Raw genomic sequence first — 16,474 nt, forward strand, 5'->3', positions numbered from 1 at the left:
ACATTACAGCGCAGAACAGGCCCTTCGGCCCACGATGTTGCGCCGACCAGTTACAAAAACAATGACCCACTAGCCTATACCAATCCCTTTTCGTCCATAAACCTATCCAGAGATCTCTTAAACGCCCCCAAACTAGACGCATTTACAACTACAGCAGGCAGGGCATTCCAATCCCTCACCACCCGCTGGGTAAAGAACCTACCCCTGACATCCGTCCTGTAGCTACCCCCCCTTAATTTAAAGCCATGCCCCCTTGTGCTAGCTTTCTCCATCCGAGGAAAAAGGCTATCACTATCCACCCTATCTAAACCTCTAATCATCTTATATGTTTCAATAAGATCCCCTCTTAGCCGCCTTCTTTCCAATGAAAACAACCCTAGATCCCTCAGTCTCTCCTCATAGGACCTATGATAATAGAATATTATAATATGATAATAGAACTGAATGTTCAGACACACACCAGCTTTTGTGAGGTTCTGATGGAATATGTTTCATTTATTCCTTCTCTGCAGTTCCTGAATCCTCTGTGAATCTATCACTGTCTCTCTCTCTCTCTCTCTCTCTCTCAGATCTTGCTTCTCTCTCCCCCTCTGCTCCCATGCTCTCACTGTGGGTCTTTCCCTCTCTGATTATATTTCTTTCATTCGCTCTCTCTCTCTCTCTCTCTCTCTCTCTCTTACCCCCCACCCCACTTCTATCTCTGTCTCTCTGTCTCTCTCTCTCTTCGTGTTATTTTCATTCCCCCATCTCACTTTGTTCCTTTTTCTCCCTCTCTATGTCTATTTTGCCAACTGTCTTACTTCCTACCTCACCATCTCCCACTCTGTCTCCATTGTTGTAGTTCCCTCATTTTGTCCCAAGCTCTCTGACTCTCTGTCATTTTTTTTCTATCTTTCTCTTTTTCGTTTTTTTTTGTCCTCCTTTCTCCCCTTATTTCTGTCTTTCTTTTTTTCTGTCTTTCTTTTGTCTATCATTTTCTTTCTCCCTGTCACTCTTTGTTTATCTCTCTTTTCATCTTCCTGTCTTACTTCCCCTGTGTGGCAAATGGAAGGCAGGTGATGACAAAGGGTTGATTTCCTGTCCAATTGGTGTGATAGATTATAAGTTTTTAAATAAGATTTGGACATTCCCATCATTGAATAATTTGCAGAATTGAATGATTGGGTATTTGATCACATTCTTCAACTGCTCTCTGAATGTGGTCTGGGTCACGGCGTAAATAGCAGTGTTTGTGCAACAACTCAGGAGCTGGAGCATAAAGCCCAATTCTTGAACATAAAAATCTAACAAAACTGACTGAAACCCCATATCATACATCCGCCTCCAAATAGAATAAACCATAAATGTTGACCATAACAGAATGAAATTGGCTGAGATAACAAATAGTAAAATGATGGATTTCCTTCGACTCTCCATCTCTGGGTCTCTGTGATTCTCTGCATTGCTGTGAGCCCGGAGTCTCCTGCGGGCTCTGCTGCTCACTAAAATGTGTCTGATGGTGAATGCATTGAGCAGCAGAATCAGGATGAATGGGACACCCGGGTTTAGGATGTGGTGGATGAACTCGATTGTTCCCCAGACAGGAGATCCCATAACTTCCCATGGGGAATAACAAAACCAGGGAAAGTTCATGAAAAAATACTTCCCACTCAACATAAAATACCAGAAAATGTTCTTTAAACAGCTCAGCACCGTCACTGTTCCCAGAACCACAGTCGCTGATTTCTCACTGCAATATTTACCTTTCAGCTTGGGGCAGCAAATGGCCACAAATCGATCAAAGGTGAAAGTGACGGTGAACCAGACAGAACAGTCAGTGGCTGCATAAAGCAGGACGGCGTGGATGTTACACACGGGGAGGAATAGCAGAAAGGAAAAATATTGCCAATAAACAATGGGAATCTGTCTCAATATCAGGTCGAGGATAACGACCAGCAGATCTCCCACTGACATGGCCACCAGGTAACAAGTGACAGATTTAGAGAGACCACATTTTCCACGGGAAAGGATCACAATCGTTACAATGTTCACTGCAAAGAAGATGAAGAAATAGTGCAATTATTTTTCAGACTGTCATCAAAGTTGCTCGTTCAAATGCAGAATGCATAGACGAAGGTTTTTTTGAGTCCGTTGGTTCACGATCCCAGAATTTTATATCTTTCTCCCAATGGAAGAACAAAGAACAATGAGCAGTAGAACCTCGGAAAGGCCCTCAAAGTCTGCGCTGATCAGGATATCAGCCTAAACCCTACGTGATTACAGAGTCTGTATCCTTCCATTCCCATCCGATTCATCTATTTGTCTAGTTGCCTCTAAGATGTCTGTATTGTGCCTGCTCACACCACCTCCCTGGGCAGGGCATTCCAGACCTTCACCAGCATCTGTTTTAATAAACCTGCCTCACACATCTCCTCGAAACATTTCCCCATGCATCTTAAAACTACATTTCCTGGTACTTGAATTTTGAACCTTCCAAAAAAGCATCTGACTACCCACTCTGTTCACACCATTCATAATCTTATAGAATCATAGAACACTACAGTGCAGAAAGAGACCCTTTGAGTCTGCACTGAACATGATCCCACCCAGGCCCCTACCCCCATATCCCTACATATCATAACCATTCATCCCACCTACACATCCCTGGACACTAAGGGGCAATTTCTCAGCACGGCCAATCAGCCTAACCCACACATCTTTGGACTGTGGGAGGAAACCGGAGCACCCGGAGGAAACCCACGCAGACATGAGGAGAATGTGCAAACTCCACACAGACAGTGACCTGAGCCAGGAACCGAACCCTGGAGCTGTAAAGCAGCAGTGCTAACCACTGTGCTGCCGGGCCACCCCTAATATAACAGCTCAGCCCTCAAACTCCTTCATTCCTGTGAGAATGAACTGAGCCTGTTGAAACTCTGCTCATAGCTAACACCCTCCAGACCAGGCAACATCCAGGCAAAGATTTCCTGTACCCTCTCCGAATGCATCCACATCCTTCTAGTATTGTGGTGACCAGAATTGTGCACAATATTCCAAATGAGGCCGAACTAAGTTTCTGTGCAGTTGCAGCGTAACCTGAATGAAATTTCATTTCACGAGAGGCATTGAAAAGAAGGAATTCGAGGTTAATGTGTGAAATCAAGGGCTATTTTACAAGAATAATTTGACAAATGTGAATTTATCCACTTTGGTAGCAAAAATGGGAAGGCAGATTATTATATGACTGGCCGTGAATTAGAAGAGGGAAATGTCTAACCAGACCCAGGGGTCCCCGTGCTCCAGTTGGTGAAAACAAGCGTTGCAGTTCCAGCAGGCAGGAGAGAAGGGAAATGATAAATTGGCCTCTATATTGAGAAGATTTGAGAATTGGAAGAGCAATAGAATCATCGAACCCTACAGTGCAGAAAGAGGCCCTTCAGCCCATCGAGTCTGCACTGAACACAATCCCACCCAGGCCCTACCCCCATATTATACCCACTAATCCCTCTAACCTACACATCCCTGGACACTAAGGGGCAATTTCTTAGCACGGCCAATCCACCCAACCCGCACATCTTTGGACTGTGGGAAGAAACCGGAGCACCCGGAGGAAACCCACGCAGACATGAGGAGAATGTGCAAACCCCACACAGACAGTGACCCGAGCCGGGAATCGAACCCAGCTCCCTGGAGCTGTGAAGCAGCAGTACTAACCACTGTCCTACTGCGCCTCCACCACTGTGCTCCCATGCAATGTTTGAGTGCAATTGGACAGGGCCTGGGTGAGGCCACATCTGGAATATTGTATACAATTTAGATGTCCTTATCTGAGGAAGGCTATAGAGGGAGTACAACAAAGATTTACCTGGCTGATTCCTGGGATGGAAGAACTGTCATACAAGGAGACATTAACTGGGATAGGGTTATATTCATTGGAGGTTAAACGAGGGAGAAGGGGATCTCATAGACACTTATAAAATTCAACAGAATTAGGCATCCCCCTGCAACTGGATTCTGAACTCCTTAACAGACTGCAATCAGTAATGACAGACAACAACACCTCCTTTACCATCATCCTCAACACTGGTGCCCTACAAGGCTGTGTTTTCAATCTCCAATGTACTCCTTATTTATGACTGTGTCCAAACTCTCCTCCAACCCGATTTCCTGGTTTGCTGAAGAAACCATCGCAGTGATTCGGATCTCAAACAATGATGAGAAGGAACGCAGGAATGAGATTGAGAATCGAGTGAACTGGTGTGACAACAATAATCTCATCCACAATTCCTCTGTCTATATCGATGGGGATGAAGTGGAAATGGTTGAGAGCTTTAAGATTTAGCTGTAAAGGACACAAACAACCTCTACCCCCGTGGTGACGCTATAGATAAGAAAGCCCCACCAACGCCTCTACTTTCTCAGAAGACTAAGAAGAAGACTCAGAAGAAATTTGGCAAGCCCACTACAACTCTCGCCAACTTTTACCGATGCGCCATGGAAAGCATTCTTTCTGGATGTATCACAGCTCAGTCTGGGCTCCTAGTCTTCCCAACACTGCAGGAAAATACCAATGGTGGTGAATGAAACCCAGTCCATGGTGGGAGCCAGCCTCCCATCCATTCACTCTGTCTACACTTCCCACTGCAGTGGAAAAGCAGCCCAGCAGAATCAAGGACCCCATGCACCCCAGACATACCCACCTCCTTCCCTCGGGAAAAAGAAACAAGGTTCTGAAGGCACGTACAAATCGACTCAAAAACAGCACCCTCTCTGTAAAAGAATTGCCTCGTACATTTCCTTTTAACCTTGCCCCTCGCAGCTTGCCCCCCTGAGCAAGTGACCCTTCTCACCGTGGAAATAGCTCCTGATTAGCCACTCTGTCCATGTCCCTCAAAACCTTGTGAGCTTCAATCAGTTTGGCCCTTAGCTGCTGTCAATCCTTTGAGATCAAACCAAGTTTCTCCAACCTCTCCTCATAGCTAATGCCCTCCATACCAGGTAACATCCTGGTAAATCTTTTCTGTGCCCTGTCCAAAGCCTCGATATCCTTCTGGTAGTGTGGGAGACCAGAATTGAACACTCTATTCCACGTGCGGCCTAACTAATGTTCTATAAAGCTACAACACAACTTGCCAATTTTCGAACCAAATGCCCTGGCTGATGCCTTTGTGACTATCTTTTCCATCTGCGTTGCCACTTGCAGTGACCTGTACACCCAGATCTCTTTGCCTATCAATACTCCAAAGGGTTCTGCAACTTACTACATGAGACATTCCAAAATGTATTGTCTGACATTTCTCCGGATTAAACTCCATCTGCCATTCCTCCGCCCACATCTCCAACTAAGCTATATCCTCCTGTATTCTCTGATGTTCCTCATCGCTATCCGTGAATCCATCAAACATTGTGTGGTCTGCAAACTTGCTGGTCAAACCAGTCAGATTTTCCTCCAATCTTTTATATATATTCCAAACAGCAATGGTCCCAGCAGTGATCCCTGAGGAATGTCGATGGTTACAGTCTTCCATTCACAATCGTACCCTTCCCCTGCTACCTCTGTCTTCTATGGCAGAGCCATTTCTGTATCCACTTTGCCAGCTCCCAAGTGACTTCACCTTCCGCACCTGTCTGCCGTGAGGGACTTTGTCAAAGGCCTTACTGAAATCCGTGTAGGCAACATCCACTACCCTACCCTCATCAATTCTATTTGTCACTCCCTCAAAAATCTTGTTCAAGTTACTGAGACATGACCTCCTTCCCATTCACAAAACCATGTTGTCTCTCGTTAATAAGGTCACATGTTTCCAACTGGGAAGAAATCATGTCTCGAAGAATTCTGGCCAATAATTTCCCAACCACTGACGTCAGTCTCACTGGCCTGTAATTGCCTGGATTATTCTTGCTACCCTTCTTCAACAAAGGAACAACATTGGCTATTCTCCATTCCTCTGGGACCTCTCCTGTAGCCAGTGAGGATACAAAGATTTCTCGCAAAGCCCCAGCAATTTCCTTCCTTGCCTCTCTCAGTATTCTGGGGTATATCCCATCAGTCCCTGGGATCTTGTCTACCTTAATGTTTCTCAAGAACCTCAATACCTCCTCCTTTTAGATTTCACCATGACTCAAACTATCTACACACCCTTTCCCACACTCATCATCCACCATTTCCTACTCTTTCATGAATACTGCCGCGAAGTACTCATTTAATACCTCTCCAATTTCCTCTGGATCCACGTATAGATTCCTTCCCCTGTGCTCCCATTCCCTTCAGAATACTTTCTGCCTGTTCAGAGTCATCCTGGACCCTGGCACCAGGGAGACAAGATACCATCATAGAGTCTCTTTCAGGTATGCAGAATGCGAGCCCCGATCTCTATGTGGAAGATTAAAATCCCCGACTATCACAACTCCTTGCAGTTGTCAGCTATCTCTCTGCTGATTTGCTCCTCCAATTCTCACTGACTATTGGGTGGTCTATAATACAACCCCATTAATGTGGTCAGACCCTTCCTGTTTCCCAGCTCCACCCAGAGGGTCTCTATCCTGCCTGAGTACCGCAGTAACATTCTCCCTGACCAACAATGCCACCCTCCCACCCCGCCTTTTATCCCTCTGCCTCTATCACCCCTGAAACATTGGAACCCTGGAACATTGAGCTGCTGGTCCTCCCCCTCCTGTAGCCAAGTTTCACTAATGCCTAAAATGTCATATTCCCACCTGTCAATCCTTCAGCTCACCTCCCTTCCCCACAATACTCCTGGCATTGAAATAGACACACCTCAAAAGATTATTTCCACCACACTCAACCCTTCCATTGGTGATTCTGGTTGAACTAACCCGTTCTTTTACCCCTGTTCCACTATCTGCTCTGGCACTCCGGTTCCCATCCCCCTGCAAATCTAGTGTCAACGCTCCCCAATAACACGAGCAAACCTCCCTGCCAGTATATTGGTCCCCTTGTAGTTTCGGTGTAACCCGTCTCTCTTGTACAGGTCCCACCTGCCCCAGAAGAGGTCCCAATGATCCAAGAATCGGAAACCCTGCCCCCTACACCAGTTCCTCAGCCTCGTGTTCATCCGCCCAAGCATCCTCCTCTTACCCTCACTGGCCATGTGGTACAGGCAGCAATCCTGAGATTACTACCCTCGGGCTCTTGCTTTTTAACCTCCTTCCAAGCTCTCTATCCTCTCTCTTTAGGACCTTCTCACTTTTCCTACCTATATCATTGATACCGATGTGTACCAGACATCTGGCTGATCACCTTCCCACTTTAGAACACTGTGCTCGCGATCAGAGACATCCCTGACCCTGGCACCCGGGAGGCAACAAACCATGCGGGAGTCTCTGTCCCGACCACAGAACCTCCCGTCTGTACCTCTGACCATCGAGTCCCCTATCACTACCGCTCTCCTCTTCTCCCTCCCACCCTTTTGCGCTGCCGAATCACACTCAGTATCTGAGATCCAGCTGTCGTAGCTTGTCCCAGGTAAATCATGCCCTGTTACAGTATCTCACTCCGTATGCCTGTTGTGGAGGGGAATGGCCACAGGGGAACCCTGCTCTGCCTGTCCTTTCACATTTCCATTCCCTCTCCTTACAGTAACCCAATTTCCTGTGCTCTGATAGGTAACTACCTCCCTCAAGCTACTGTCTATAAACTTCCCATTCTCCCGAATTAGACGGAGATTGCCAAGCTCCTTCTCCAGTTCCCTAACACATTTTGCTCACAGCTGCAGCGGGATGCATCTTTTGCAGGTGTTGTCGTCAGAGATACCGACGGTCTCCCTGATCTCCCACATCCTGCAAGAGGAGCATTCCAACATCTCGCCTGGCATTTCCTGTTTCTTAAAAAAAATAAACTTTCCAAAAACAAAAACCTACTCTCGCCTCTGCCTGTTCTCGCCAAAGCCCACTATGAGCCAAAGCCCTTCAGCCTTCACTCTGCTCCCTCTCTCTCCGCTGCCCGCAGTATAGAGTGGCTTGCTCTTCAAACCTCCCGCTCACCACTAGCTGACATCAAGCACCTTCTAGCAGTCACCCATCTATCTGCCTGCACCTTGGGTGTGACCGTGTCTCTAAAGCTCCAAACCATGACACGTTCCACCAACCTCATGCTCCTAAGTGCATCCAGCTGCTTCTCCAACCTGTCCACGAGGTCTGGAAGGAGCTGCCAATCGGGTGGACTTTCTGCAGATAAAGTCGTCCGAGGTGCTGGAAGTGTTCTGGTTCTCCCACATCTCACAAGTGCAGCACTTAACCCCACTGGCCGACATTCCGAGCACCAATTCAATTATATAAGAACATTTATAAAACCCTTACCTTCAATTTACCTTCTCACAGTCGCCTTTTTTTTTTGGTTAGAAGAGAAGGGAGGGAGGGTAACACTAATGTGTTGAAAGATTTACAGGTTAGATGGATTGGCCACGCTAAATTGCCCCTTAATGACCAAATATCAGTATACTCGGGGAATTATTAGGGTAAATGCATGAGGTTATGGTGATCGAGTCTGTGTAATGTGCTCTGTCGGAGAGTCGCTGTCGGCTCAATTGGCCAAATGGCGTCCCTCTGCACTGTGGGAACTCTATAATTTATATCACTCATTTTGTGAATCGCACTATTTCCCAACCCAGATACAAGACACAATGTTAGATGGTAAATATTACAAAATATTATATTTCATCGCTGCAGACCCTGGAGAGATGTCAGTTCACTGTTGAAGAGCCTCGATGTGCCGAAGCGTGTAGATAACAGAATAAATAAATGAATGAAAGACAGAAAGAGAGAGAAAGAAAGAAAGAGAGAGAGAGAGAAAGAGTAAGTGTGAGGGAGAGAGTGAAAGATGGAAAGGGACTGTGAAAAGAAGAGAAAATAAAGAAGAAAGAGAGGAATAAAGAAAGAGAGGGAGAAAGGAAAGGAAAAGAGAGAAAGAAAGAGAAAGTGAGAAAAAGAGAAAATGTGAGGGTGAGATAGAGTGAAAGAGAGAAAGAACAAGAGAAAGAGACAAGGAAAGAAAGACAGAAAGAAGAAAAGAAAGAAAGAAAGAGAGGAAGGAATAGATAAAGGAAAAAAGATAAAACGAAAGGAAGAAAGAAAGAGCGAAAGAGAGAGATAAACTGAAAAAGAAAGAAAACAAAGTGGGAAATGGAGAAAGAGAGAAAGAAAGAGAGAGAGAGGCAGAAAGACAGGAAGAAAGAAAGATAAAAGAAAGAAAGACAGAGAGAATGAGAAATAAAGAAAGGCAGAGAGAAAGAAAGAGTGTAAGGAAGGTCAAAAGAGAGACAGGGAGAAAGAAAGAGGGAAATGGAGAAAGAGAGAAAGAGAGAAAGGGGAATTAGGAAAAAGAGAGAGAAAAAAATGAAAGAGAGACATGTAGAAAAAAGATAGGAAGGAAGATAGGAAGAAAGAGAGATGGAAAGAAAGAAAGAAAGACATAAAGAAAAAAAACATTGACAGAAAGAGAAAGAACAAGAAAAAAAGAAAGAGAGAGAGAAAGAAAGAACGTGAGAAAGAAAGTAAGAGAGACAGGAAGAAAGAGAGAGAGAAAATGAAAGAAAGAAAGAAGGACAGGGAGGAAAAAGAGAGAAAGAGAGAAAAAGAGACTAAGAAAGAGAGAACAGGAAAAAAAGGGAGAGGAATTCAGAAAAAAGATAAACAGAAAGGAAGATAGGAAGAAAAAAAAAAGAAAGAAGGAAACAGAAAGGGAGAGAAAGAAGCAGAGATAGAGAGAGAGAGAGAGAAAGAGCGACAGATAAAGAAGCAAAGAAGAAACGAAGAAAAAGAGTGAAAGAAAGAGAGAGAGAAAGAAAGAGAGAGAGAGCGAGAACAAAAGAAAGGAGAGAGAAAAAGATAAGAAGACAGAAAGAATGTAAGTTCAGTTGACATTGGTCAATGCTCACAACGCTATCCAATCATTCCAGGATACTAGATTGCCCTGGAGATAGGCAGTGACTTACCCGGGACCCCAATCGCAGCCAGGATGGGGAAGTAAATCTTTTTGACCTTGTTAAGTGCCAAAAGGATGTTGAGCCTCATCAGAAAACTTGGAGATATTTTCTCCTCTGTTCAATCCAGCCGGTTTGGTGTTGGAAGAATTTCTGCCTTGTACGTTTTAGGAGGAACCCCTATTTTATGGGAAGGGGAAACAGGGTCCCTTGGTGCCTGGATTTACTTCCAATCGGTGAACAAACAAAGTCAGAAGCTAACGCTCCAAATCTGTTAACAATCACAGCGGAGTTTCTAATTCGAAAATTCCCTGAAGACAAGGGAAGGGATTCTGTCATTTTGAGACGTATTTTCACTGATGTTTTTCTTAATATAAAGACATAGAAACTGGGAGCAGGAGGAGACCATTCGGATATTTGAGCTGCTCCATCATTCATTATGATCATGTCAGATTCTAAGCTCAATTTCCTGATCCCCCCTTTCCCCCCATATCCCTTGATCCATTTAACCCCAAGAGCCATATCCAATTTCTTCTTGAAATCACACAAAGTTTTGACTTTGACTGACTTTCTGTGGTAGTGAATTCCACACATTCACCACTTTCAGGGGGAAGAAATGGCTTTTCACCTCAGTCCCAAAAGGCTTTTGATCCTCAGATTATGAGCCCTAGTTCTGGACTTCCCCATCATTCAAAAAAATTCTTTCTGAATCTACCCTATAGGTAAAATACACCTCTGGGACTAGTAGTGAGTCAAAGTGCAGTGGTTTAATTTTTCACAAGCTTGTGGGTGAAGTCACGATCCTAACAGCTGTTCTCTGGACTTCTCCCTGAATACAGGTTACAGATATTTATGTACATACTCCTGCTCCTGGTCACGTCCACAGTGCAGTTTCTCACAAATATTGCTGCCTTGGTGATCTTGTCATTTGTGTTGTCCGTGTCATTGTATCTCAAGGCCTCGGCTGTCTCTGTTCTATCCCTCTATGTGACGCACATCTGCAATTTGTTTAGCCGCCGTACAGCATACAAGATAACAGGTTTTACACGAACTGACGTACAAGAGTACAGGGGCCTGAATCACAATTTTACATTTCGAAGGTACCTGTATAGCAATTTATATTGATAAGGATTTATATCGATAATAGATATGTATGAATTTATTGTTATCTGATCACAAACAAAAACATGCGTGTAACACAGTATTAAAAGACACAGAATGGATCCTGGCTGAATTAGAACACAATTAGGTGGGAAAATCATAAACTTATGTACGACAGAAAGGACAGCTGCTTTTCTTATTGTCTGGGATACACAAAAACAAGTCATTCAATGCTCTGTACAAATCTCTTTGTGTTACAAAGTTCATTACAGAGTTCATTAACCCTTTCCTTCTTCAGCATCATGACATTGCTGTTTTAACAGGTGAATTTGGCCTAAATATCTCTTATTTATAGCATCGTGTGGAACAAAGAAAAAGGCATTCTTTCTCATTTTAAACATTGCCAATCTGTGAAGTATGGGAGCTAAAACTAAAAAAGCACCGGAGTTATTCACAATGAAGCTTTGTCCATCGGGCTGCCTTCAGTTTGGATTGAAAGCTCCAGTAATTCCCGACGGTGACACGATGGTCTTGCTTTTTGAAGAGTTGCATTATTTTGGGTTGAATGGAATCCAATGGGTCAGTTTCGTTTCTGCATTGGTTCAAGTGGTTTGGGTTTATCCAGCTTGACATGGCATGACTCGAGCTGAGCTCAAAGCAGATTGGACGGTTGAGTTTAGTTGAACGCTGAGATGTCACTATGAGATAGTTTATGTTGACCTTCAATGTGTTACTATTTCAATGGTGGGCAAAGTAGTTGCACTTTGTTTGCCGAATAAATAACTATTTCATCGCAAGAGAAAAGTGACTGTGTTTGTTTTTCGAATCTCTTTCAGATCTACCAGCCACAGACGTTTGTGTTCATAAACTTGTTTTAATAATTTTACTGTTGTAAACAAAGAAACAATGTAAAATTCTATATATAATCACTGACTTAGTGAATTAAGAACTTTCTTTCACACTTAACGCAATTAAGGTTGGTCGTGTTGTGGATGGTCTGGAAGGATGGCAAAAGTTGCAGCAGGACATAAATAGGATGCAGGACTGGGCGGAGAAGTGGCAGATGGACTTCAACGCGGATAAATGTGTAGTCGTCCATTTTGGCAGAACCAACGGGATGAACGAGTACACTATCAAGGGCAGAAGTCTGAGTAGTGTTGAGGAGCAGAAGGATCTTGGGGTCCGGGTCCACAGGACTCTTAAATCGGCCTTGCAGGTGGAGGAGGTGGTCAAGAAGGCGTATGGTGTACTGGCCTTCATTAATCGAGGGATTGAGTTTAGGAGTCGGGAGGTAATGCTGGAACTTTATAAGACCCTTGTCAGGCCTCACTTGGAGTACTGTGCGCAGTTCTGGTCGCCTCACTATAGGAAAGATGTAGAAGCTATTGAGAGGGTACAGAGGAGATTTACAAGGATGTTGCCTGGACTGGGAGGCATGCCTTATGAAGTTAGGTTGAGGGAGCTGGGACTCTTTTCCCTGGAGAGATGAAGGTTGAGAGGTGACCTGATAGAAGTTTACAAAATGTTGAGAGGAATCGATAGGGTGGATTCTCAGAGGCTATTTCCCCGGGTTGAAATGGTTGCTACGAGAGGACACAGATTTAAGGTGCAGGGAGGGAGGTTCAGAAGTGATGTTAGGGGTAAGTTTTTCACTCAGAGGGTGGTGAGTGAATGGAATCGGCTGCCGTCAGTGGTGGTGGAGGCGAACTCGCTGGGGTCTTTTAAAAGACTTCTGGATGAGTATATGGGGTTTAATGAGATTGAGGGTTATAGATAGGCTGGTAGGTTGGTAGGTGTTGATGTGATCGGCGCAACTTGTGGGCCGAAGGGCCTGTTTGTGCTGTAGTGTTCTATGTTCTATGTTCTATGTTCTAAGCACAAATTCGTAAAGCCATCAGAATTTATTTACACCCAGACTCGGGTAAGAATTGCTCAGCTCACAGGATCATAGAATCCCGACAGTACAGAAAGAGGCCATGCAGCCCATCAAGTCTGCACTGACAACAATCACACCCAGGCCCTATGGGGCCGAACCATCGTTCTATATAACTACAACATCATATGCCAACTTCTACACTCTATGCCCCATCCAATAAAGGCAAGCCTGGCATATGCCTTCTTCAGCACCTTGCCCACCTGGGGTGCCACCTTTAAGGATCTGTGGACTTGCACACCCAGATCCCTCTGTGTGTCTGTACTCCTGATGGTTCAGCTATTAATTGTATAGCTTCCCCCCTGCATTAGATCAACCAAAATGCATCACTTCACATTGATCTGGATTAAATTCTATCTGCCATTTGTCTGCCCGATTTCCCAGCCTATCTATATCTATATCTCTGTCTATACAGATTGCTACCCTCGAGATCCTGCTTTTTACCCTTCTTCTTAACTCCCTAAATTGTTCTTGCGTGACCTCCCTGCTCTTTCTGCCTATGTCATTTGAACAGATGTGGACAATGATGTCTGTCTAATTTCCCTCTCTTTTTAGGATGTTTTCTATCCGCTCAGAGACATCAGGACCCTGGCACCAGGGAGGAAGACTACCATCCCGGAGACTCATTCACACCCACAGAACCACGAGACTGTCCTCTAACTATTGGGTCCCCCATTACCATTACTCTCCTACCCTTCACCGTTTTGTGAAGGGTAGGTCGTGCCTCACAAACCTTATTGAGTTCTTTGAAAAGGTGACCAAAGAGGTGGATGAGGGTAAAGCAGTTGACGTGGTGTATATGGATTTTAGCAAAGTGTTTGATAAGGTTCCCCATGATAAGCTACTGCTGAAAGTACGGATGCATGGGATTGAGGGTGATTTAGCAGTTTGGATCAGGAATTGGCTAGCTGATAGAAGACAGAGGGTGGTGGTTGCTGGGAAATATTCAACCTGGTGTTCAGTTACTAGTGGTGTACCTCAGGGATCTGTTTTGGGGCCTCTGCTGTTTGTCATTTTTATAAATGACCTAGATGAGGGTGTAGAAGGATCGATTAGTAAATTTGCTGACGACACCAAAATCGGAGGAGTTGTAGACAGTGAGGATGGATGTTACAGTTTGCAGAGGGACATAGATAAGCTGCAGAGCTGGGCCGAGAGGTGGCAAATGGAGTTTAATGCGGAAAAGTGTGAGGTGATTCACTTTGGAAGGAGTAACAGGAGTACAGAATATAGGGCTAATGGAAGGACTCTTAGTAGTGTCGACGAGCAGAGAGATCTCTGTGTCCATGTGCAAAGCTCCCTGAAAGTTGGCACCCAGGTTGATAAGGTTGTTAAGGAGGCGTACGGTGTGTTAGCTTTTATTGGGAGAGGGATTGAATTTCGGAGCCGTGAGGTCATGTTACAACTGTACAAAACTCTGGTGCGGCCGCACTTGGAGTATTGCGTACAGTTCTGGTCGCCGCATTATAAGAAAGATGTGGAGGCATTGGAAAGGGTGCAGGGGAGGTTTACCAGGATGTTGCCTGGTATGGTGGGAAGATCTTATGAGGAAAGGCTGAGGGACTTGAGGTTATTTTCATTAGAGAGAAGAAGGTTACGAGGTGACCTGATTGAGACATACAAGATGATCAAAGGATTGGATAGGGTGGACAGTGAGAGCCTTTTACCTCGGATGGTGGTGGCTAACACGAGGGGACATAGCTTTAAATTAAGGGGTGGTGATTATAGGACGGATGTCAGAGGTAGATTCTTTACTCAGAGGGTAGTAAGGTCGTGGAATGCCCTGCCTACAGCAGTTGTGGACTCGCCAACTTTAAGGGCGTTCAAATGGTCAGTGGATAGACATATGGATAACATCGGAATAGTTTAGGTTAGAGGGTCATTAGATTGGTTCCACTGGTCGGCGCAACATCGAGGGCCGAAGGGCCTGTACTGCGCTGGAATGTTCTATGTTTGTTTCCAGGACCATTCTGCTGCAGGGTGTGGGACCTGCTTTCCCTGTAAACACACAGATAAACCCCGCTGTTTAATTCGGTGCAGGTGGAGTAACAGACAACAATCAGGAAAATCGGGTCCGAGGTTCTCAGATTGTTTGAACCTTCCAAGTTAAAGGAGAGTGTGCTGGCGGCTGTATAAACAGACTGAGATTCAGAAAGTTTAGTGCAGAGACCGGAACGGCAAAATGTTCAGCGTTTTTCTTGAGTGAGTTGTTTAAGTATTGGAAGAGAATTTGCTCTAATACTAGTAATTGAAATACGTGTGATGAAGCAGGTTCAAAATGGGAGATGGAGTGAAACCAGCATGGCACTCAAAGTATGTTATCAAATGTAATCAGTATAGTAGTCAGACTGATATGACTGATATGAAATATAACCAATATAATTACCCATGTAACCCACCAAAGTTGGTATAGTAAACACTTATTAATGAATATAGACAGTAGCCTCCTGAGGAACACTGGACATTGTCCAGTTGTCCAGCTTAATACGTGACTATAGCAAAAAGGAGAGTAAAATAAACATGTTTTCTTCACTAATTGATCTAAGTTAGCTAAACCACGATTATTGTATGAACAGAATAGTTTGGATAAGGGCAGAGACTGGAACGACCATGGTTTCAAGGACAAAGAGATGTACTAATGAGGGATCAATCTCAAGCAGGGTAGATAAAGGGCTAGCCCAGAAATAATGATGGCTAAAACAAGGAAATCTAAGGGTAAGATAAGAGTTCTGAGATATGGAGCTGTAATGTGCATAAAAAGACTGTAAGCAGAATGATTCATTGGATGGTTCCGGACATCCTGGCTTTATGGTCTTGTACTGGAGGATAAAGTCTACTGCTTGGAAGATCAAGACTCAGACTCTCTGATCTAATCGGCTAAAATCATTTGTCGTCCTGGGGAACCACGACATGCCCTACACTAAACAGAGATTTTAAACGTTGCCCTACACTAAACAGAGATTTTAAACAGTACCACACACTAAACGGAGATTTTAAACAGTGTCCTACACTAAACAGAGATTTTAAACAGTACCATACACTAAACAGAGATTTTAAACATTGCCCTACACAAAACGGAGATTTTAAACAGTGTCCTACACTAAACAGAGATTTTAAACAGTACCCTACACTAAACAGAGATTTTAAACGTTGCCCGACACTAAACAGAGATTTTAAACAGTGCCCTAAACTAAACAGAGATTTTAAACAGTGCCCTACACTAAACAGAGATTTTAAACAGTACCCTACACTAAACAGAGATTTTAAACAGTACCCTACACTAGAGATTTTAAACAGTGCCTTACACTAAACAGAGATTTTAAACAGTACCCTACACTAAACAGAGATTTTAAACAGTACCCGACACTAAACAGAGATTTTAAACAGTACCCTACACTAAACAGAGATTTTAAACAGTACCCTACACTAAACAGAGATTTTAAACAGTGCCCGACACTAAACAGAGATTTTAAACAGTGCCCTACACTAAACAGAGATTTTAAACAGTACCCTACACTAA

The 16,474-nt window shown here is 44.2% G+C and overlaps 1 protein-coding gene across 1 annotated transcript; it reads right to left on the bottom strand.

The window, feature by feature from the left end:
• Window positions 1-1,098: 1,098 nt before the first annotated feature.
• On the bottom strand, window positions 1,099-10,011 carry LOC145338671 (putative G-protein coupled receptor 139). The gene is made up of 2 exons (XM_080183058.1): window positions 9,933-10,011; window positions 1,099-2,030 (listed from the first exon to the last, which is right to left on the bottom strand). Exons 1-2 carry the CDS (start codon window positions 10,009-10,011, stop codon window positions 1,099-1,101), a joined length of 1,011 nt encoding a protein of 336 aa, XP_080039184.1.
• Between the last annotated feature and the right edge of the window lie 6,463 nt (window positions 10,012-16,474).

The sequence above is a fragment of the Carcharhinus amblyrhynchos genome, unplaced genomic scaffold (assembly GCF_965287045.1).
Source record: "Carcharhinus amblyrhynchos unplaced genomic scaffold, sCarAmb.v2.hapA chromosome_137, whole genome shotgun sequence".
Taxonomy (NCBI): domain Eukaryota; kingdom Metazoa; phylum Chordata; class Chondrichthyes; order Carcharhiniformes; family Carcharhinidae; genus Carcharhinus; species Carcharhinus amblyrhynchos.